Source organism: Gekko japonicus, unplaced genomic scaffold, assembly GCF_001447785.1.
Source record: "Gekko japonicus isolate JY-2015 unplaced genomic scaffold, Gekko_japonicus_V1.1 scaffold1256, whole genome shotgun sequence".
Taxonomy (NCBI): Eukaryota; Metazoa; Chordata; class Lepidosauria; order Squamata; family Gekkonidae; genus Gekko; species Gekko japonicus.
Window position 1 is genome coordinate 309,369 of NW_015169211.1, and position 18,546 is coordinate 327,914.

At 51.5% G+C, this 18,546-nt stretch overlaps 1 protein-coding gene across 1 annotated transcript in view; it reads left to right on the forward strand.

Moving 5' to 3' along the window:
- Positions 1-7,584: 7,584 nt before the first annotated feature.
- ATRN (attractin) overlaps positions 7,585-18,546 on the forward strand; it is a gene marked incomplete at its 3' end in the record, with an annotated part of 210,107 nt that continues 199,145 nt past the window's right edge. The window contains exon 1 of the mRNA XM_015416364.1: positions 7,585-7,838. Coding sequence (XP_015271850.1) covers positions 7,585-7,838 — 254 coding nt within the window. The remainder of the gene's footprint in view (positions 7,839-18,546) is intronic.

The following is an 18,546-nucleotide window of genomic DNA, read 5'->3' on the forward strand; positions in this document are numbered from 1 at the left end:
AGGCCAACCAGTTCCTCTGGAGGGCCAGCAACAGGGCAGAGAGGCCCAGGCCTTCCCCTGATAAGAACATCAGGAGAGCCCTGCTGGATCAGACCAGTGGTCCACCTAGTCCAGCATCCTGTCTCACACTGTGGCCAACCAGTTCCTCTGGACAGCCAACAGCATGGCAGAGAGGCCGAGGCCTTCCCCTGATAAGAACCTCAGAAGAGCCCTGCTGGATCAGACCAGTGAGGCTCCACCCAGTCCAGCCTCCTGTCTCACACAGTGGCCAGCCAGTTCCTCTGGAGGGCCAACAACAGGCCAGAGAGGCCGAGGCCTTCCCCTGATAAAAACCTCAGGAGAGCCCTGATGGATCAGACCAGGGAGGGTCCATCCAGTCCAGCATCCTGTCTCACACAGTGGCCAAGCAGTTCCTCTGGAGGGCCAACAACAGGGCAGAAAGGCCGAGGCCTTCCCCTGATAAGGACACCAGAAGAGCCCTGCTGGAGCAGACCAGTGAGGGTCCATCCCATCCAGCATCCTGTCTCACACAATGGCTAACCAGTTCCTCCGGAGGGCCAGCAACAGGGCAGAGAGGCCGAGGCCTTCCCCTGATAGGAACCTCAGAAGAGCCCTGCTGGAGCAGACCAGTGAGGGTCCATCTAGTCCAGCCTCCTGTCTCACACAGAGGCCAACCAGTTCCCCTGGAGGGCCAGCAACAGGGCAGAGAGGCCGAGGCCTTCCCCTGATAGGAACCTCAGAAGAGCCCTGCTGGAGCAGACCAGTGAGGGTCCATCCCGTCCAGCATCCTGTCTCACACAATGGCTAACCAGTTCCTCCGGAGGGCCAGCAACAGGGCAGAGAGGCCGAGGCCTTCCCTTGATGCTGTCTCTTGGCTCCAGGATCCAGAGGATTAGTGTCTCTGAATGAGGAGGTTCCCCTCAGTCACCATGGCTAGTAGCCGTTGACAGACTTATCCTCCATCAATCTTTCTAATCCCCCTTTCAAGCTGTTTACTGCTGTGACCATCACAACATTCTCTGGCAGCGAATCCCACATTTTAATCAGTCCTGGCAGAGCTCCGATATGAACCTGGGCCTCTCCAGTCCCAGTCCAGCTCTCTAGCTTGCACGTTTCACCACCTTTCCCCCACAAAGCTCCATCTGTGCATGGTACTGTTCCTTCTGCATTGCTTCCAATTGTCCTCTACCTTGAGTCTTACTGAGAAAGGTGGACTATAAATCTCCAGTGTGCTGTGACCTTGGGCATGTGTGTGAGTCTGTGTAAAGGGCTGTCAAGTTGTGACTGACTTATGGTGACCCCACAGGGTTTTCAATTTTTGTTGTTGTTGTTCAGTCGCACAGTCGAGTCCGACTGTTCGTGACCCCATGGACCACATCACGCCAGGCCCTCCCGTCTTCCATTGTCCTCCAAAGTTTGCTCTATTTAATGTTCGTTGCTTAGATAACACTGTCTCACCATCTCATCCTTTGCCGTCCCCTTCTTCTTTGACTTTCAACCTTTCCCAGCATCAGGGTCTTCTTCTCCAGGGAGTGCTCCCTTCTCATCTGGTGGCCAAAATATTTGAGCTTCAGCTTCAGTATCTGGCCTTCTAGGGAACTGAAAAGTACGCCGACGGAGAGTGATTTCAGCAAAGCGTACTTACTTTATTCGATCAGGAACAAGACGACTTTGGCCGGCTCGCAGGCCGGCTTATATCCCCCGAGAAACCGCCACCCAAAACACACCCCTACTTCCCTATAGGTTATTTACAGTGGCCGAGAGTCCGATAGGCTCTCGGCTGGGATCCTAGCCCCCTGATTGGAGTGGGCTAGGATCCGCATAGTCCATTGTCTCTTGGAGCGAAGCTCTGCGTTTGTCTCAGGAATTGTCTGGACATGTCTGGACTGGATACATTACAGGAACAGTAGGGGTTGATTTCTTTTAGGATGGACTGATTTGATCTCCTGGCAGTCCGAGGGACTCTCAAGAGTCTTCAAGGCAAGAGACAAATAGAGGTGGTTTTGTCATTTCCTGTCTCCATGTAGCAACACGGGACGTCCTTGTTGGTCTCCCATACAAGTACCAAACAGGGCTCACCCTGCTTAGCTTCCAAGATCCGATGAGATCAGGCTAGCTGACTAGATGTTTGTATTCTAATTTACTTCAAAAGGGTATTATAAGGAGGTAATGGAGACGGGAGAGGGGAGAATAACGTGTCCTGCCTTGATCTCCTTGCTTGAAAGGATTTATCGGCAGGCAGAGCTGGTTTTTACAGAAGAACACGTTTAAAAAACAGTCCATCTTGCACAGGGGTCGACAACGTGATGCCTGCCGATACCTGTCTTGGAATCCACCAGGTGCTTTTAGAAAGTGGGTGGGGCTGGGCCAGGGGTGGCCAGTGTGGTATAGTGGTTAAGCGCACAGACTCTAATCTGGGAGAACCGGGTTGGATTCCCCGCTCCTCCACTTGCAGCTGCTGGATGACCTTGGGTCAGTCACAAGTTCTCTCAGAGCTGTTCTCTCAAGGACAGTTCTCTCAGAGCTCTCTCAGCCCCACCTACCTCACAGGGTGTCTGTTGTGGGGAGGGGAAGGGACAGGAGTTTGTGAGCCGCTCTGAGACACCTTTGGGTAATGAAGGGGGGGGTATAAATCCAATCTTTTCTTCTTCTTTTTCACAGCAGGGCTTGTGATTGGCCATGGTTGATTTGATTGGCTGTGCAGGTTTTTTAAAAAGTTGTTTTGGCAGCAGCTGCCACCACAGCACGAGGCTCTTCACTACATGACTGAAGGTCATCTGCGGCAGCCATTTTGTGGATGGCTCCGCCTCCAGCAGCAGCCATTTTGTGGCCACGCCCAGTACACATTATTGGAATTCCAAAGGTGCCCGCCGGGTCAAAAAGTAGGGGACCCTCATGATCTAACATGACTCTTTTTATCTATGAGAAGTAAAATCTGAGACCAATAGCATTTTGAAGACTAACAAGATTTCCAGCGAATACACTTTCAAGAGAAGAAAAAGAAGAAGAGATTGGATTTATACCCTGCCCTTCATTACCCAAAGGAGTCTCAGAGCGGCTCACAATCTCCTTTTCCTTCCCACAACAGGCACCTTGTGAAGTAGGTGGGGTTGAGAGAGCTTTTTCGAGGACTGCTCTTGAGAGAACAGCTCCCAGAGAACTTGTCACTGACCCAAGATCACCCAGCTGGCTTCATGTGGAGGAGTGGGGAATCAAACCCGGTTCTCCCAGGTTAGAGTCCACCCTCCTAACCATTACACCAAACTGGCTCTCTTTGTCCCCTAATGAAGTTCCCTTTGTCCCTCACCGAAGGGAGCTTCGAATTTTGAAAGCTGATGCCCTTGAAATCTCATTGGTCTCAAAGTTAGGTAAAGGTTTCCCTTGCTCGAAAGCCAGCCTATTTATCTACTTGCAGTTTCTTGCTTTCGAACTGCTAGGTTGGCAGGAGCTGGAACTAGAGACAGGAGTTCACTCTGTCATGCGGCACACTCGGGTCTTGAACTGCCGAACTACCGACCTTCCGGCCTGCAGTTCAGCGTCTTAACCACTTGAGCCACCGCAGCCCGTAGAGGAAACATTACACCGCTACAGAAAACCCACCTGAAAGCTCCACTCCGGCATGGCTTTTCCCATGGCCAGGGTCATTTCTGTAGTGGGATAATTCCAGCAGCATTCCTCCGGGGGCGTGGGATCCATTCTGCTCAAATTATCCCGTCGTCGTCGCTGGAGGTGTTGCTCAGTCCCCCGGGCTCTGGAAAGGGAGCAGGTGTTGTCGGCAGGAAACAATTATCGAGGAGAGCGGCTGGCAGCGCCAAACCTGGAAAGCAGGAGAGGCACTGAGGGAGGATGCCGGAGCTGGCTCAAGGGCATCTGGCGCGAGAGCCGGGTAGACGACGCTCCTCTTCCCAAAGGAGCGGGCTGACCGGTGCTCACGACAGCTGTTCACAAGGTTGTTTGTGCTATAAGCCGAGAATGCTCACGTCCCAGGCCAAAGGAAATCATACGCTCTGTGCGTGCCGACCTGTCGTGTGGAAACCTGCGAGGCTACATTGGACTGAAATTTTTTAAAATGCCCAAGGAAGGGAGGAAGCGATGGATGGCAAATATGGTGTCCTTTATCTAGTTATTTTTATTGAGCCAGCATGGTGTAGTGGTTAGTGTTACAAGACTTATAAAGAATGCTGTTTATGTTATGCAATCCGGAGACGACGTTGTGTATCTTGTTATAGTGCTTTAGATTGCAATACATAAACAGCATTCTTTATAATTCTTTATAAGTCTTATGACTGTTTGATTGTGGGTCAGACTATCACGACTGTTGGCTTTATACTTGCTTAACTGATTGGGTCGTGTGTGTCCAGATTTCTTTTGTAGTGGTTAGTGTGTCAGAATAGGATCCAGGATGCCTAGGTTCGAATTCCCACATCGCCAAGGAAGCTTGCTGGGTGACCTTGGACCAGTCATAGGCTCTTGGCCTTGCCTACCTCAGGGGGTTGTTGTGAGGATAGGAGGAATGCCAGGTTTGATTCCCTACTCCTCCTTCGGGTAATTTAAATCCAATCTCCTCCTCCTCCTCTTCTTCCTGTAGTGGTTAAATGCACAGACTTTAATCTGGGAGAACCGGGTTTGATTCCCCACTCCTCCACTTGCACCTGCTGGGTGACCTTGGGCAAGCCATAGTTCTGTCAGAGCTCTCCTTGAAAAAGAGCAGTTTCTGTCAGAGCTCTCTCAGCCCCACCGACCTCACAGGGTGTCTGTTGTGGGGAGGGGAAGGGAAAGGAGCTCTGAGACTCTGAGTGAAAGGCGGGGTATAAATCCCATCTCCTCCAGTTTGGTGTAGTGGTTTGGTGTAGTAGTAGTGGTTTGGTGTAGTGGTTAAGTGCGCGGACTCTAATCTGGGAGAACCAGGTTTGATTCCCCACTCCTCCACTTGCATCTGCTGGATGACCTTGGGCAAGCCATAGTCCTGGCACAGCTGTTCTTGAAAAGCAGTTTCTGTCAGAGCTCTCTCAGGCCCACCTACCTCACAGGGTGTCTGTTGTGGGGAGGGGAAGGGAAAGGAGTTTGTAAGCCGCCCTGAGACTCCAAGTGAATGGCCGGGTGTAAATCCAATCTCTTTTTCTTCTTCTTCTTCTTCAGCTAAGTGCAATGGCACAGATTTCACCCTCCAAAGCAGCCAATTTTCTCCAAGGGAACTGATCTCCATCATCTGGAGAACAGGTGTAATTCTTGGAGATCTCCAGGTCCCACCTGGGGGTTGGCAACCATAAATTGCAGCTGATTTACGGCAGCCCCTATAAGGTTTTCAACGCAAGAGATGAATGTTTATTTTATTATTTTATTTTCCCCCCTTATACCCCGCCAAAGCAGGCTCAGGTCGGCTTACACAGATAAAATCCATAATAACACTCAAGGTTTCATAAAACACGTAAAAAGTGTCAATTAAAACAATACTATATTATAAATATTAAAGTGCTAGCTGTGTTCTTTGATATCATAACGATGGCAGTTTCCGTACGAATACATTCCATAGCTGTTTAGATATCCACTTAACTGATCTTCTTCAGTATAATCGGTGCACCTAGGCTGTCAATAACTGGGCAGGAACCAGGCTCTACAGACTGTTATCGTTGTTAATAGTGGTGGAGGCTCCCTAGTTGAAGGCCTGGCGGAAGAGCTCCTTCTCGCAGGCCCTGCAAAACTGTAAAAGGTCCCGCAGGGCCCTGATCTCCTCCGGGAGCTCATTCCACCAGTGTGGAGCCGCCACCGAGAAGGCCCTGGTTGCAACCAGCCTGCCGTCCTTGGGACCCAGGAGGGCCAATCGGTTTTGTGACCTTGACTGTAGTACCCTCTGGGGTATGGTGATTTGCCATTGCCTGCCTCTGCGTGGCAGCCCTGAACGTCCTCGGTGGCCTCCCATCCAAACACCCACCCCGTCCACATAAGACCACCTGGGAGATAATATTCCATTAAACCCGTAGGAAAAGGACAGCGTAGTTTTCTCCTCCTCCTCCTCGCAGTTGGCAACCACACCAGTTCCCCTCCTTTGGGGGTGGGGGGAGGGAGAATGGCTACACCCTTTGAACTTCTGCTTCCTCTGCAGCTGCTGGAAGGTTTCAGGGGCGGGGCATGACGTCTGCAACCCAGCTAGAGATGTAAAATTTCCGGAAATTTTGAAGCTCGGAAAAAAACCCGTTTTTCCCCTGGAAAAAATGGATTTTTTTTGAAAAATTGAAAACTTTTGTTTTCTTTTCCAGAATGAAAGTCATTCTGTTACTTTCGGATCATAAAATATGACTATGGACATTTTTTCTTGGCATGAAATTATCACAGCTAGCATATGGCTTCGAGAGTTGGACTATAAGGAAGGCCGAGCGCCGAAGAATAGATTCTTTTGAACTATGGTGCTGGAGAAGACTCTTGAGAGTCCTTTGGACTGCAAAGAGATCAAATCAGTCCATTCTAAGAGAAATCAACCCTGACTGTTCCCTGGAAGGCCAGATAATGAAACTGAAGCTCAACTACTTTGGCCACCCAATGAGAAGGGAGCACTCCCTGGAGAAGACCCTGATGCTGGGAAAGACTGAAGGTCAAAGAAGACGGGGACGGCAAAGGATGAGATGGTTGGACAGTGTCATAGATGCAACGAATAGGAAATTGAGTCAACTACAGAGGACAGCAGGAAGACAGGAAGGTCTGGCGTGATCTGGTCCATGGGGTCGCAAAGAGTCGGGCAACAAAGCATATTAAAAATATAATGTATCCAAACAATTATTACAAACAGAATACCCACCCACATGCAAAAACAAAACTGAACCCTTTTCCTTTTCTTGTGACAACAGCACCTCTTAAAGGAAGAAACGCATCTTGTTCTTGCATTGGAGAGTACAGTTTGTAACCTAGGACTTGCTCGTCCTCAGTGCACAGAAATTAGATCAGTCTGATACCATACCTATTTTTTAGAAATGATTTGGAAAACATTTGAACACCTGGTCTTAAAATATTTTATATCATCCTGTTAAAATAAAACGTTCCATAATCAATTTCTTTTCTTTTTTCAAGTTTCCCAATTTTTCGGACAAAAACCCAAAAAAAGGCTTGGGGGGGGGGGAAACCTTCACATCTCTAAACCCGGCAGCCTCAGGCCACGCCCCTTCCCCGCCCACTCCGGCGGTCACCCTGGATACAGGCACACCCCCCTCCCTTCCCCGCCCTCTCCCCTCCTCTATGGTCCTCCGTCTGCGGACAGACAGGCAGGCGCGACGGGTCCTTGCGTTCCGCTCTGGCTCCCCCCGCCGGTCTCTATGGACGCCCGCTCGCCCTTCTGATCGGGGTCGTACGTCATCAGCGGCGGACGCGCCCGGGCGGCGCGACGGCCTTTCCCCCCTTCTTTGTGAGGGGGCGGGGAGGAAAAGGGAAGCGGGGCTTGGAGGAGGAGGAGGAGGAGGAATGAGCCTCCGCGGCCACCGTCGCTCCCGGGAGGCCGCGCCAGAGCCCTCGCCGGCCACCGTCCGTTCGCCAGCCGCGGCGGACTGACCGCCGAGCCTCTCCGAAGAGCCGCCCGGGCAGCGTCGAGCGGAGGCGATGGAGCCAGGCGGACGGAGGCGGCCGCGGACGGAGCGGATGCCGACGGGCGCCGCCGCTTTGCCGCTCCTGTTGCTGCTGCTGCTGGGCGCCGCCGCCGCCTTCCTGCCGGCTCCGGCGGCCGCCTCGGCCGAGGCGAAGGAGTGCAGCAAGCCCTGCGCCAACGGGGGGCGCTGCCAGCCCGGCACCGGCCAGTGCGAGTGCCAGCCCGGCTGGGTGGGCGACCAGTGCCAGCACTGCGGGGGGCGCTTCCGGTGAGTCCCTGAGGGCGGGCAGGGTGGGGGGCGTGGAGGCGCCGGGGTTGCCAACCTCCAGGCGGGGGCCGGGCCCTTTCCTGCCGTTGCAGTCGGTCTCCAGGCGACGGAGATTTCGGTCCCCCCTGGAGGAAAGGGCTGCTTTGGAAGGGGGGGGGGGAACCCTATACCTTAGGCCTGCCTTAGCTCTGCCTTAGCTGCCACTGCGTAGCCCCACATCAACACAAGCCATCCTCCAGGCAGCACCTGGAGATGACCAAGATCCAGGTGACCCTGGAGGAAATGGCTGCTTTGGAAGGGGGGGGGGGAGAACCACTCTGTACCTTAGCTCGGCTTTAGATCTCCAGCTATTACAACTTATCTCCAGATGACTGAGATCAGTCCCCCTGGAGGAAATGGCTGCTTTGGAAGGGGACGGACGGACTCTGCTTTAGATCTGCCTTAGCTCGGCCTTAGCTGCCACTGCATAGCCCCAAATCAACACAAGTCATCCTCCAGGCCTCACCTGGAGATGACCAAGATCCAGGTGACCCTGGAGGAAATGGCTGTTTTGGAAGGGGGGGGGACCACTCTATACCTTAGATCTGCTTTAGTTGGCATCGCATGGCCCTAAATCAACACAAGCCATCCTCCAGGCCTTACTTGGAGATCTTCAGCTATTGCAATTGATCTCCAGGTGATGGAGATTTAGTTCCCCCTGGAGGAAATGGCTGCTTTGGAAAGGGACGACGACTCTGCCTTAGATCTGCCTTAGCTCTGCCTTAGCTGCCACTGAATAGCTCCAAATCAACACAAGCCATTCTCCAGGTCTCAGCTGGAGATGACCGAGATCAGTCCCCCTGGAGGAAATGGCTGCTTTGTAACGGGGGAACTCTGTACCTTAGCTCTGCCTTAGCTGCCACTGAATAGCTCCAAATCAACACAAGCCATCCTCCAGGCCTCACCTGGAGATGACCAAGATCCAGGTGACCCTGGAGGAAATGGCTGTTTTGGAAGGGGGGGGGACCACTCTATACCTTAGATCTGCTTTAGTTCCCATCGTATAGCCCTAAATCAACACAAGCCATCCTCCAGGCCTTTCTCGGAGATCTTCAGCTATTACAATTGATCTCCAGGTGACCAAGATCAGTCCCCCTGGAGGAAATGGCTGCTTTGGAAAGGGACGACGACTCTGTCTTAGATCTGCCTTAGCTCTACCTTAGCTGCCACTGCATAGCCCCAAATCAACACAAGTCATCCTCCAGGCCTCACCTGGAGATCTCCAGCTGTGACAACTGATCTCCAGATGACCGAGATCAGTCCCCCTGGAGGAAATGGCTGCTTTGGAACGGGGGAACTCTGTACCTTAGACCTGCCTTAGCTGCCACTGCATAGCCCCAAATCAACACAAGTCATCCTCCAGGCCTCACCTGGAGATGACCAAGATCCAGGTGACCCTGGAGGTATTGGCTGCTTTGGAAGGGGGGGGACCACTCTATGTCTTAGATCTGCTTTAGTTGCCATTGCATAGCCCTAAATCAACATAAGCCATCCTCCAGGCCTTACTCGGAGATCTCGACTCTGCCTTAGATCTGCCTTAGCTGCCACCGCATACCCCCAAATTATAGAATCACAGAATGTTAGAGTCGGAAGGGGCCTTGCAGATCATCTAGTCCAGCCCCCTGCACTTTGCAGGAGCACAGCCGAAAGATAGCCCTACAACATACCCGGAAGATGGTTGTCCAGCCTCCGCTTGGAAACGTCCACCACCTCCCGAGGCAGTCCGTTCCACTGCTCAACCACTCTCACAGTTAGGAAGTCTCTCCTGATATTTAGCCGGTATCGACTCCCTTGTCATTTCCACCCGTTAGACCTAGTCTTGCCATCCGGAGCAAGAGAGAAGAGATTCGCTCCATCTTCTACATGACAGCCCTTCAAATACTTGAAGACTGCAATCATGTCCCCTCTAAATCTAATAAGCCATCCCCCAGGCCTCAGCTATTGCAACTGATCTCCAGATGACCCTGGAGGAAATGGCTGCTTTGGAAGGGGACGGACGGACTCTGCCTTAGACCTGCCTTAGCTCTACCTTAGTTGCCACTTCATAGCCCCAAATCAACACAAGCCAACCTCCACGCAGCACCTTTAGATGACTAAGATCCAGGTGACCTTGGAAGAAATGGCTGCTTTTTTGGGGGGGGGGGCTCTATACCTTAGCTCTGCTTTAGCTCCCACTGTTTACTCCCAAACCCTCTCCCCAAACCCTGCCCTCCCCAGGCTGTACCCCCAAATCTTTAGGAATTTCCCATCCTGGAGTTGGCAACCCTGTTTAAAACAGCCTCTTATGTTGTCATTGTCTCATTCAGTTGCAGTGCTATTACTCTGGCTTTCACTCCCCGCTTGGCAAGGCGTTCAGGTTCTTGGTCTGTCCTGGTCAGCTGTTGTCTCCGATTGGCAACGGCTCTCCAGGGATAGGTTCGTAGGTGGTTGTCTTTAACATTTCCTCCTGCTTGGCCCTTCCGACCAGGTATGCCAGGGACTGAACCTGGGGTCATCTGTAATGCTGACTCTAAGCTGTGGAGTCTTGTGAGCAAAAATTCTACTTTCTGAGCTACGGGCATCAAAGTTGTGAGCGAGCGATTTGGCTGCTGCATAAATTAGTTTGCTCTGAAGCCCTCCTCCCTCAGCGAAGACAAAAATGTGTGAGCCGGAGGGTAAAAAACTGTGAGCTAGCTCACACCAACCCAGCTTAGAGGGAACATTGGTAATCTGCATGCCAAGCAGGTGCTCTGCCATGGCCCCTTTCTGTTCAGTTTTATATGCAAGAACATATAAAGCTGCCTTATACTGAGTCAGTCCATTGAGTCATGTGGCACAGTACTGTCTGTTCAGGGTTTGGGGTTGTCGAGATCTTTTGCATCACCTGTTTTGAGGGGAGGACGCCGGGGATTGAACTTGGGACCTTCCGCATGCAGAGCCAAGAGCTGCACCAGTCATCAAGGCCTCACCCTGCAAACATTAGCAATGAATAAAATGACTTTCTCCCTGTGGAGTGTTTGCATTTAACGCTGCTCATGTTGTGGGCTTTTAAAAGCTCCCCCTCCGGTGCTGTTTTGGAAATCAGCCAGTATCATCATGCCCCTGTATAGATCACTGGTGCGACCTCATTTGGAGTATTGTGTGCAGTTCTGGTCACCACACCTCAAAAAGGATATTATAGCCTTGGGAAAAACGCAGAAAAGGGCAACTAGAATGATCAAAGGGTCGGAACAGTTTTCCTGAGAAGAAAGGTTGAAGCACTTGGGGCTCTTTAGCTTGGAGAAATGACGGCTGAGGGGGGACAGGATTGAGGTTTACAAGATTATGCACGGGATAGAGCAGGTAGAGAAAGAAGTACTTTTCTCCCTTTCTCACAATACAAGAACTCGTGGGCACTCCATGAAATTGCTGAGCAGTCGGGTTAGAATGGATAAAAGGCAGTCCTTCTTCACCCAAAGAGTGATTAACACATGGAATTCACTGCCACAGGAGGGGGTGGCGGCTACAAGCATGGACGACTTCAAAAGGGAATTAGATAAGCATATGGAGAAGAGGTCCATCAGTGGCTATTAGCCACAAGGTATAGATAGGGACTTTCAGTCTGGCGGAAGTGGTGCGCTGTGTTCTTGGTGCTGGGGGGGGGGCAACAGTGGGAGGGCTTCTAGTGTCCTGGCCCCACTGCTGGACCTCCTGATGGCCCCTGCTATTTTTGGCTACTGTGTGACAGAGTGTTGGACTGGATGGGCCATTGGCCTAATCTAACATTGGCTTCTCTTATGTTCTTATGTTCTTAAGCCAGTTTTGATGGAAAAGGAGGGTAGCGCAATATAAGAAGTCTGGTTGAGCTACAGTAATTACCTGAAGCACAACATCTGTATAATGATAGGCTTCATCTAAGAACGGCTCATCACTAGGAGCCTAAACATCAGGTCTGAGTACCACCTGTAAGTTTTTACAACTTGGACTTAATATCTTGAAAATTATATCTGGCGTGGGTGCTGTCGAGGGTGGGGAGAGACGGGAGCAGCGAGGACGGAGTTCCTGTTTATTTCTTTAGTCGGGTCGAAGGTTAATCTCAGTCCCTCCCTGGAAGCGTTAAAGTCCATGTCCACTGCCCCGGTAAATATTTGCTTGGTTTCCAGTCTGCTTTTTGTAGTAATTTTATTAGAAAATGGCGCTTCTGCAGAATCAGAGAACCGGGGAAACCATTGGCTAAAGTCTCAGCTATCTGTATAATGTTATGGCACAGGGAACTGAGCCGTAAATGGGGATTCTTCTCCCCTGCCACGGATTCACCAGGTGGCCGAACAGAAGCTCTGATCGCTTTCCCACCTGGCATTCCATCTGGAATATGGCGCAACAGTATTGACCGATTCTACAGAGTTATTGTAAGAATTGTAAGGGGAATGTATCCGGAGTGGTCTGAAATGCTATATCAGAGCTAAGTTATGAAGGAGGAGGAGATTGAGATTGGATTTATACCCCGCCCTTCACTACTCGAAGGAGTCTCAGAGCGGCTCACAAACTCCTTCCCCTCCCCACAACAGACACCCTGTGAGCAGTGTTCCCTCTAAGCTGAGTCAGTGTGAGCTAGCTCACTGTTTTTTAGCCTCCGGCTCACACATTTTTGTCTTAGCTCAGGGAGGACGGCTCCAGAGCAAACTGATTTCTGCAGCGGCCAAATCACTGGCTCACAACTTTAATGCCAGCAGCTCACAAGGTAGAATTTTTGCTCACAAGACTCCACAGCTTAGAGGGAGCATTGCCTGTGAGCAATGTGTGGGGTCTTGTGAGCAAAAATTCTAGTTTGCGAGCTGCTGGCATTAAAGTTGTGAGTGAGCAATTTGGCTGCTGCATAAATTAGTTTGCTCTGGAGCCATCCTTCCTGAGCTAAGACAACAGTGTGTGAGCCGGAGGCTAAAAAGCTGTGAGCTCGCTCACACTAACTCAGCTGAGAGGGAGCACTGCCTGTGAGGTAGGTGGGGCTGAGAGAGCTCTTTTGAGGACTGCTCGTGAAGAGAACAGCTCTGACCAGAACTATGGCTTGCCCGAGATCATCCGGCAGGTGCAAGTGGAGGAGTGGGGAACCAAACCCGGTTCTCCCAGATTAGAGTCCGTACACTGAACCACTACACCAAACTGGGTAAAAAATTGGTGCTGACGGGGTGTGAGCAGAGAGCGAAAAATCCAGGGACTTCCCAGCTCTCCCCGCTAGCTGCTGTGTGACATTAGTCCTTGTGGCTCGTGGATTTCCAGGTGCCGTGACATGAATAGGGCACAGGAGAGATAACAGTGGCAAAGTGGGATTAGGCTTTCTGTACTCTGGCTGGTTTTGGAAGCCAGGCCTGGCCAAGATGGGTATGAGAAAATTCTACCGCGACCTTGAGCCAGAATCAGGACTGTAGTCCCAGAAGTGCCGTTGGGACTTCCCTGAGCAGTTTGCTGTCAGGTAGCTGCGTGGGGATGGTTTGATAGAGGCGGTGGGTGCAGATTTCCCCATGGAGGGTCAAACGTAGGCTGGTATAAGGAAGGCAAAGGTTCGTTAGCTGCCCTGAGGAAAGAGGGGTACAGAGTCCCCTACCTGCTAGGCTTGAAAAAGTGGGAGCACGAACAGTGTGCGCAAAACAGATAGAATCACAGAATCACAGGGTTGGAGGGTGCCATGCAGGCCATCTAGTCCAACCTCTGCTCAGTGCAGGATCAGCCTAGAGCAGGGGTGTCAAGCATGCGGCCCGGGGGCCGGATCGGGCCCCCAGAGGCACAGGAGGGGGTGGCGGCTACAAGCATGGACGACTTCAAAAGGGAATTAGATAAGCATATGGAGAAGAGGTCCATCAGTGGCTATTAGCCACAAGGTATAGATAGGGACTTTCAGTCTGGCGCAAGTGATGCTCTGTGTTCTTGGTGCTGGGGGGGGGGCAACAGTGGGAGGGCTTCTAGTGTCCTGGCCCCACTGCTGGACCTCCTGATGGCCCCTGGTATTTTTGGCCACTGTGTGACAGAGTGTTGGACTGGATGGGCCATTGGCCTGATCCAACATTGCCTTCTCTTATGTTCTTGTAGGAACTCTTGGTCTGGGGCAAGTGATGCTCTGTCTTCTTGGTGTTTGGGAAGGGGGGCAACAGTGGGAAGGCTTCTAGTGTCCTGGCCCCACTGCTGGACCTCCTGATGGCACCTGGTATTTTGGCCACTGTGTGACAGAGTGTTGGACTGGATGGGCCATTGGCCTAATCTAACATTGGCTTCTCTTATGTTCTTATGTTCTTAAGCCAGTTTTGATGGAAAAGGAGGGTAGCGCAATATAAGAAGTCTGGTTGAGCTACAGTAATTACCTGAAGCACAACATCTGTATAATGATAGGCTTCATCTAAGAACGGCTCATCACTAGGAGCCTAAACATCAGGTCTGAGTACCACCTGTAAGTTTTTACAACTTGGACTTAATATCTTGAAAATTATATCTGGCGTGGGTGCTGTCGAGGGTGGGGAGAGACGGGAGCAGCGAGTACGGAGTTCCTGTTTATTTCTTTAGTCGGGTTGAAGGTTAATCTCAGTCCCTGGAAGCGTTAAAGTCCATGTCCACTGCCCCGGTAAATATTTGCTTGGTTTCCAGTCTGCTTTTTGTAGTAATTTTATTAGAAAATGGCGCTTCTGCAGAATCAGGAAAGAAACCGGGAAACCATTTGCTAAAGTCTCAGCTATCTGTATAATGTTATGGCACAGGGAACTGAGCCGTAAATATTTGCTTGGTTTCCAGTCTGCTTTTTGTAGTAATTTTGTTAGAAAATGGCGCTTCTGCAGAATCAGGAAAGAAACCGGGAAACCATTTGCTAAAGTCTCAGCTATCTGTATAATGTTATGGCACAGGGAACTGAGCCGTAAATGGGGATTCTTCTCCCCTGCCACGGATTCACCAGGTGGCCGAACAGAAGCTCTGATTTATGACACACCTGGCATTCCATCTGGAATATGGCGCAACAGTATTGACCGATTCTACAGAGTTATTGTAAGAATTGTAAGGGGAATGTATCCGGAGTGGTCTGAAATGCTATATCAGAGCTAAGTTATGAAGGAGGAGGAGATTGAGATTGGATTTATACCCCGCCCTTCACTACTCGAAGGAGTCTCAGAGCGGCTCACAAACTCCTTCCCCTCCCCACAACAGACACCCTGTGAGCAGTGTTCCCTCTAAGCTGAGTCAGTGTGAGCTAGCTCACTGTGAGCCGGAGGCTAAAAAGCTGTGAGCTAGCTCATACTAACTCAGCTGAGAGGGAACACTGCCTGTGAGGTAGGTGGGGCCGAGAGAGCTCTTTTGAGGACTGCTCGTGAGAGAACAGCTCTGACCAGAACTACGGGAATCAAACCCGGTTCTCCCAGATTAGAGTCCGCGCACTTAACCACTACACCAAACTGGGTAAAAAATTGGTGCTGACAGGGTGTGAGCAGAGAGCGAAAAATCCAGGGACTTCCCAGCTCTCCCCGCTAGCTGCTGTGTGACATTAGTCCTTGTGGCTCGTGGATTTCCAGGTGCCGTGACATGAATAGGGCACAGGAGAGATAACAGTGGCAAAGTGGGATTAGGCTTTCTGTACTCTGGCTGGTTTTGGAAGCCAGGCCTGGCCAAGATGGGTATGAGAAAATTCTACCGCGACCTTGAGCCAGAATCAGGACTGTAGTCCCAGAAGTGCCTTTGGGACTTCCCTGAGCAGTTTGCTGTCAGGTAGCTGCGTGGGGATGGTTTGATAGAGGCGGTGGGTGCAGATTTCCCCATGGAGGGTCAAACGTAGGCTGGTATAAGGAAGGCAAAGGTTCGTTAGCTGCCCTGAGGAAAGAGGGGTACAGAGTCCCCTACCTGCTAGGCTTGAAAAAGTGGGAGCACGAACAGTGTGCGCAAAACAGATAGAATCACAGAATCACAGGGTTGGAGGGTGCCATGCAGGCCATCTAGTCCAACCTCTGCTCAGTGCAGGATCAGCCTAGAGCAGGGGTGTCAAGCATGCGGCCCGGGGGCCGGATCGGGCCCCCAGAGGGCTTCCATCAGGCCCGCAGTGGAACTGGCCATCTCCTGCTTCCAGTTCTGCTGCTGCTGCATCATAAGAACATAAGAGACGCCAATGTTGGATCAGGCCAAAGGCCCATCCAGTCCAACACTCTGTGTCACACAGTGGCCAGAAATACCAGGGGCCATCAGGAGGTCCACCAGTGGGGCCAGGATATTAGATGCCCTCCCACTGTTGCCCCCCCAAGCACCAAGAAGACAGAGCATCCCTTGCCCCAGAGCCCCTATCTATACCTTGTGGCTAAATAAGAACATATTTCTTATTTATCATGGCTTGCTTTGCCAGGCTCTCTTAATTACTCAGCCATTTCATGTTTTAACCGGGGTCCCAGACTCAGAACTCTGAGCATGAGATTTCTGTGGTGAATGTCCATAAATCCAAAGTAGGTCTGCAGCTTACAGAGCTAATGTTTGAAGCGTGTTTTTATTTTAAGTTAAACAAAAACCCCTCTGTGTTTGTGTCCTTTATATAGTTTATATCTCCGCTACCCGGCATGACATTTTATGACACACACGGCGCGACCCAACAAGGCCTCATTTATGTCAGATCCGGCCCTGTCACAGCTCAGGTGGGGTGTCACCAGACGCTGCCACCACTCTGGATTTAGGTTCCCTTGAGAAGGCCCAGAGCACCCTCCCAAGACCTTCTGACTTCCCTATTGGCCGAATAACAGGCGTGAGGACCAGGCAGAGTGAACAGTGAAAATAGTTTATTGTATAGGAGGTCAAACAAGAAGGTGCAGAATAATAACAGTAAGTGAGTGAAAAGAAAAGAAATCAAATGCCCTAACGCGTCTAAATATATACTGTCCCTAGCTCACTATTCCAAGTGGCACTAGACTACTCACCCTTCCCTCAGGATGAGGGTCTCTTCCCCACAGCAGCCTCAGTCCCTTCTGGCTCTGTCCCCTGGGAAGAACAGCTTTTCCTGCTGCACCAGATCTTTTATTCCAAGCCCTCCTCTTTTCCTATTGGTCAATTTTGGCTCCAGAACCTCTCAGGGGCTTCTGGGAGTTGTAGGCCCAGCCTCACCAACTGCTAGCCAGGGTCCCTGGGCCTAGTAGGCCTCCGGTGGCACAGCCCAGATCATGACAGGCCCTCGTAACAAATGAGTTCGACACCCCTGGGCTCGAGCATCCCTGACAAGTGTCTGTCCAGCCGCTGCTTGAAGACTGCCAGGGAGGGGGAGCTCACCACCTCCCGAGGTAGCCGATTCCACTGTTGCACAACTCTGACTGTCAAAACGTTTGCCCTAAGACCCAGCCGGTATGTTCCTGCCCTTAATTTAAACCCCTTCTTGCGAGTCTTCTCCTCTGTTGCCAACAGGAACGGCTCCCTGCCCTCCTCCGAGTGACAGCCCTTCAAACGCTTGAAGAGACCAATCCTGTTCCTCCTCAGCCTCCCCTTCTCCAGACTGAACGTTCCCAAGTCCCTCGGCCTTCCCTCCTACGGCTTCTTGGTCTCCAGGCCCCCGATCATCCTCGTCGCTCTCCTCTGCACCCGCTCCATTCTGTCCACATCCTTTCGGAAGTGAGGCCTCCAGATGTTTTGGCTTAAGGGTTTCTTTGTTGAAGGCAGATAGGCAGCTACGTGGGATGGCGTCATGTGAAGGAACCAGATGGCTTGGCACTAGTGCGGCGCACCTGTTCCTACAGAGCAGATCTGGGGCTGCGCATTTCACCAATTCGTTAGGTGCGGGCGCCCCACGAACTGGGTTGATAGAAAACCCGTGGGGTGGTCTGTAGGGAGGGAGGGAGCACCGTGCGTTGTCCTGGTTACGGCAGCCCGGTTCATTAAGCCCACACAAATTGCTAATCCATAAACATTTTTAGTAGCCTGACTACCCACAGGCACCCTGTGAGCAATGCTCCCTCTAAGCTGTGGAGTCTTGTGAGCAAAAATTCTACTTTGTGAGCCACTGGCATTAATGTTGTGAGCGAGCCATTTGGCTACCACATAAATTAGTGTGCTCTGGAGCCCTCCTTCCTGAGCCAAGACAAAACTGTGTGAGCCGAAGGCTAAAAAACTGTGAGCTAGCTCACACTAACTCAGCTTAGAGGGAACACTGCCTGTGACTGATTTGTGGCACGCCGATGCCCTGAAAGAGCTCGATCTGCTTTTTTTAATCCCAAAGTTTCTCTGCCCAGTGGCGGTTTTGACTTGCCAGAGGCGAGCAGCCGGATGGCGGTTTCCTGCTGCTTCTGTTTGGTACATAAGAACATAAGAGAAGCCATTGCTGGATCAGGCCAGTGGCCCATCCAGTCCAACAGTGGCCAAAAACACACAGTGGCCAAAAACACCAGGTGCCATCAGTAGGTCCAGCAGTGGGGCCAGGACACTAGGAGCCCTCCCACTGTTACCCCCCCGCCCACAAGAACCAAGAATACAGAGCATCCCTTGCCCCAGACCGAGAGTTCCTATCCACACCTTGTGGCTAAGAGCCACCGATGGACCTCTGCTCCAGATGTTTATCCATAAGAACATAAGAGAAGCCAATGTTGGATCAGGCCAATGGCCCATCTATTCCAACACTCCCATCACACAGTGGCCAAAAACACCAGGTGCCATCAGGAGGTCCAGAGTGGGGCCAGGACACCAGAAGCCCACTGTTGACCCCCCCAAGCCCCAAGAA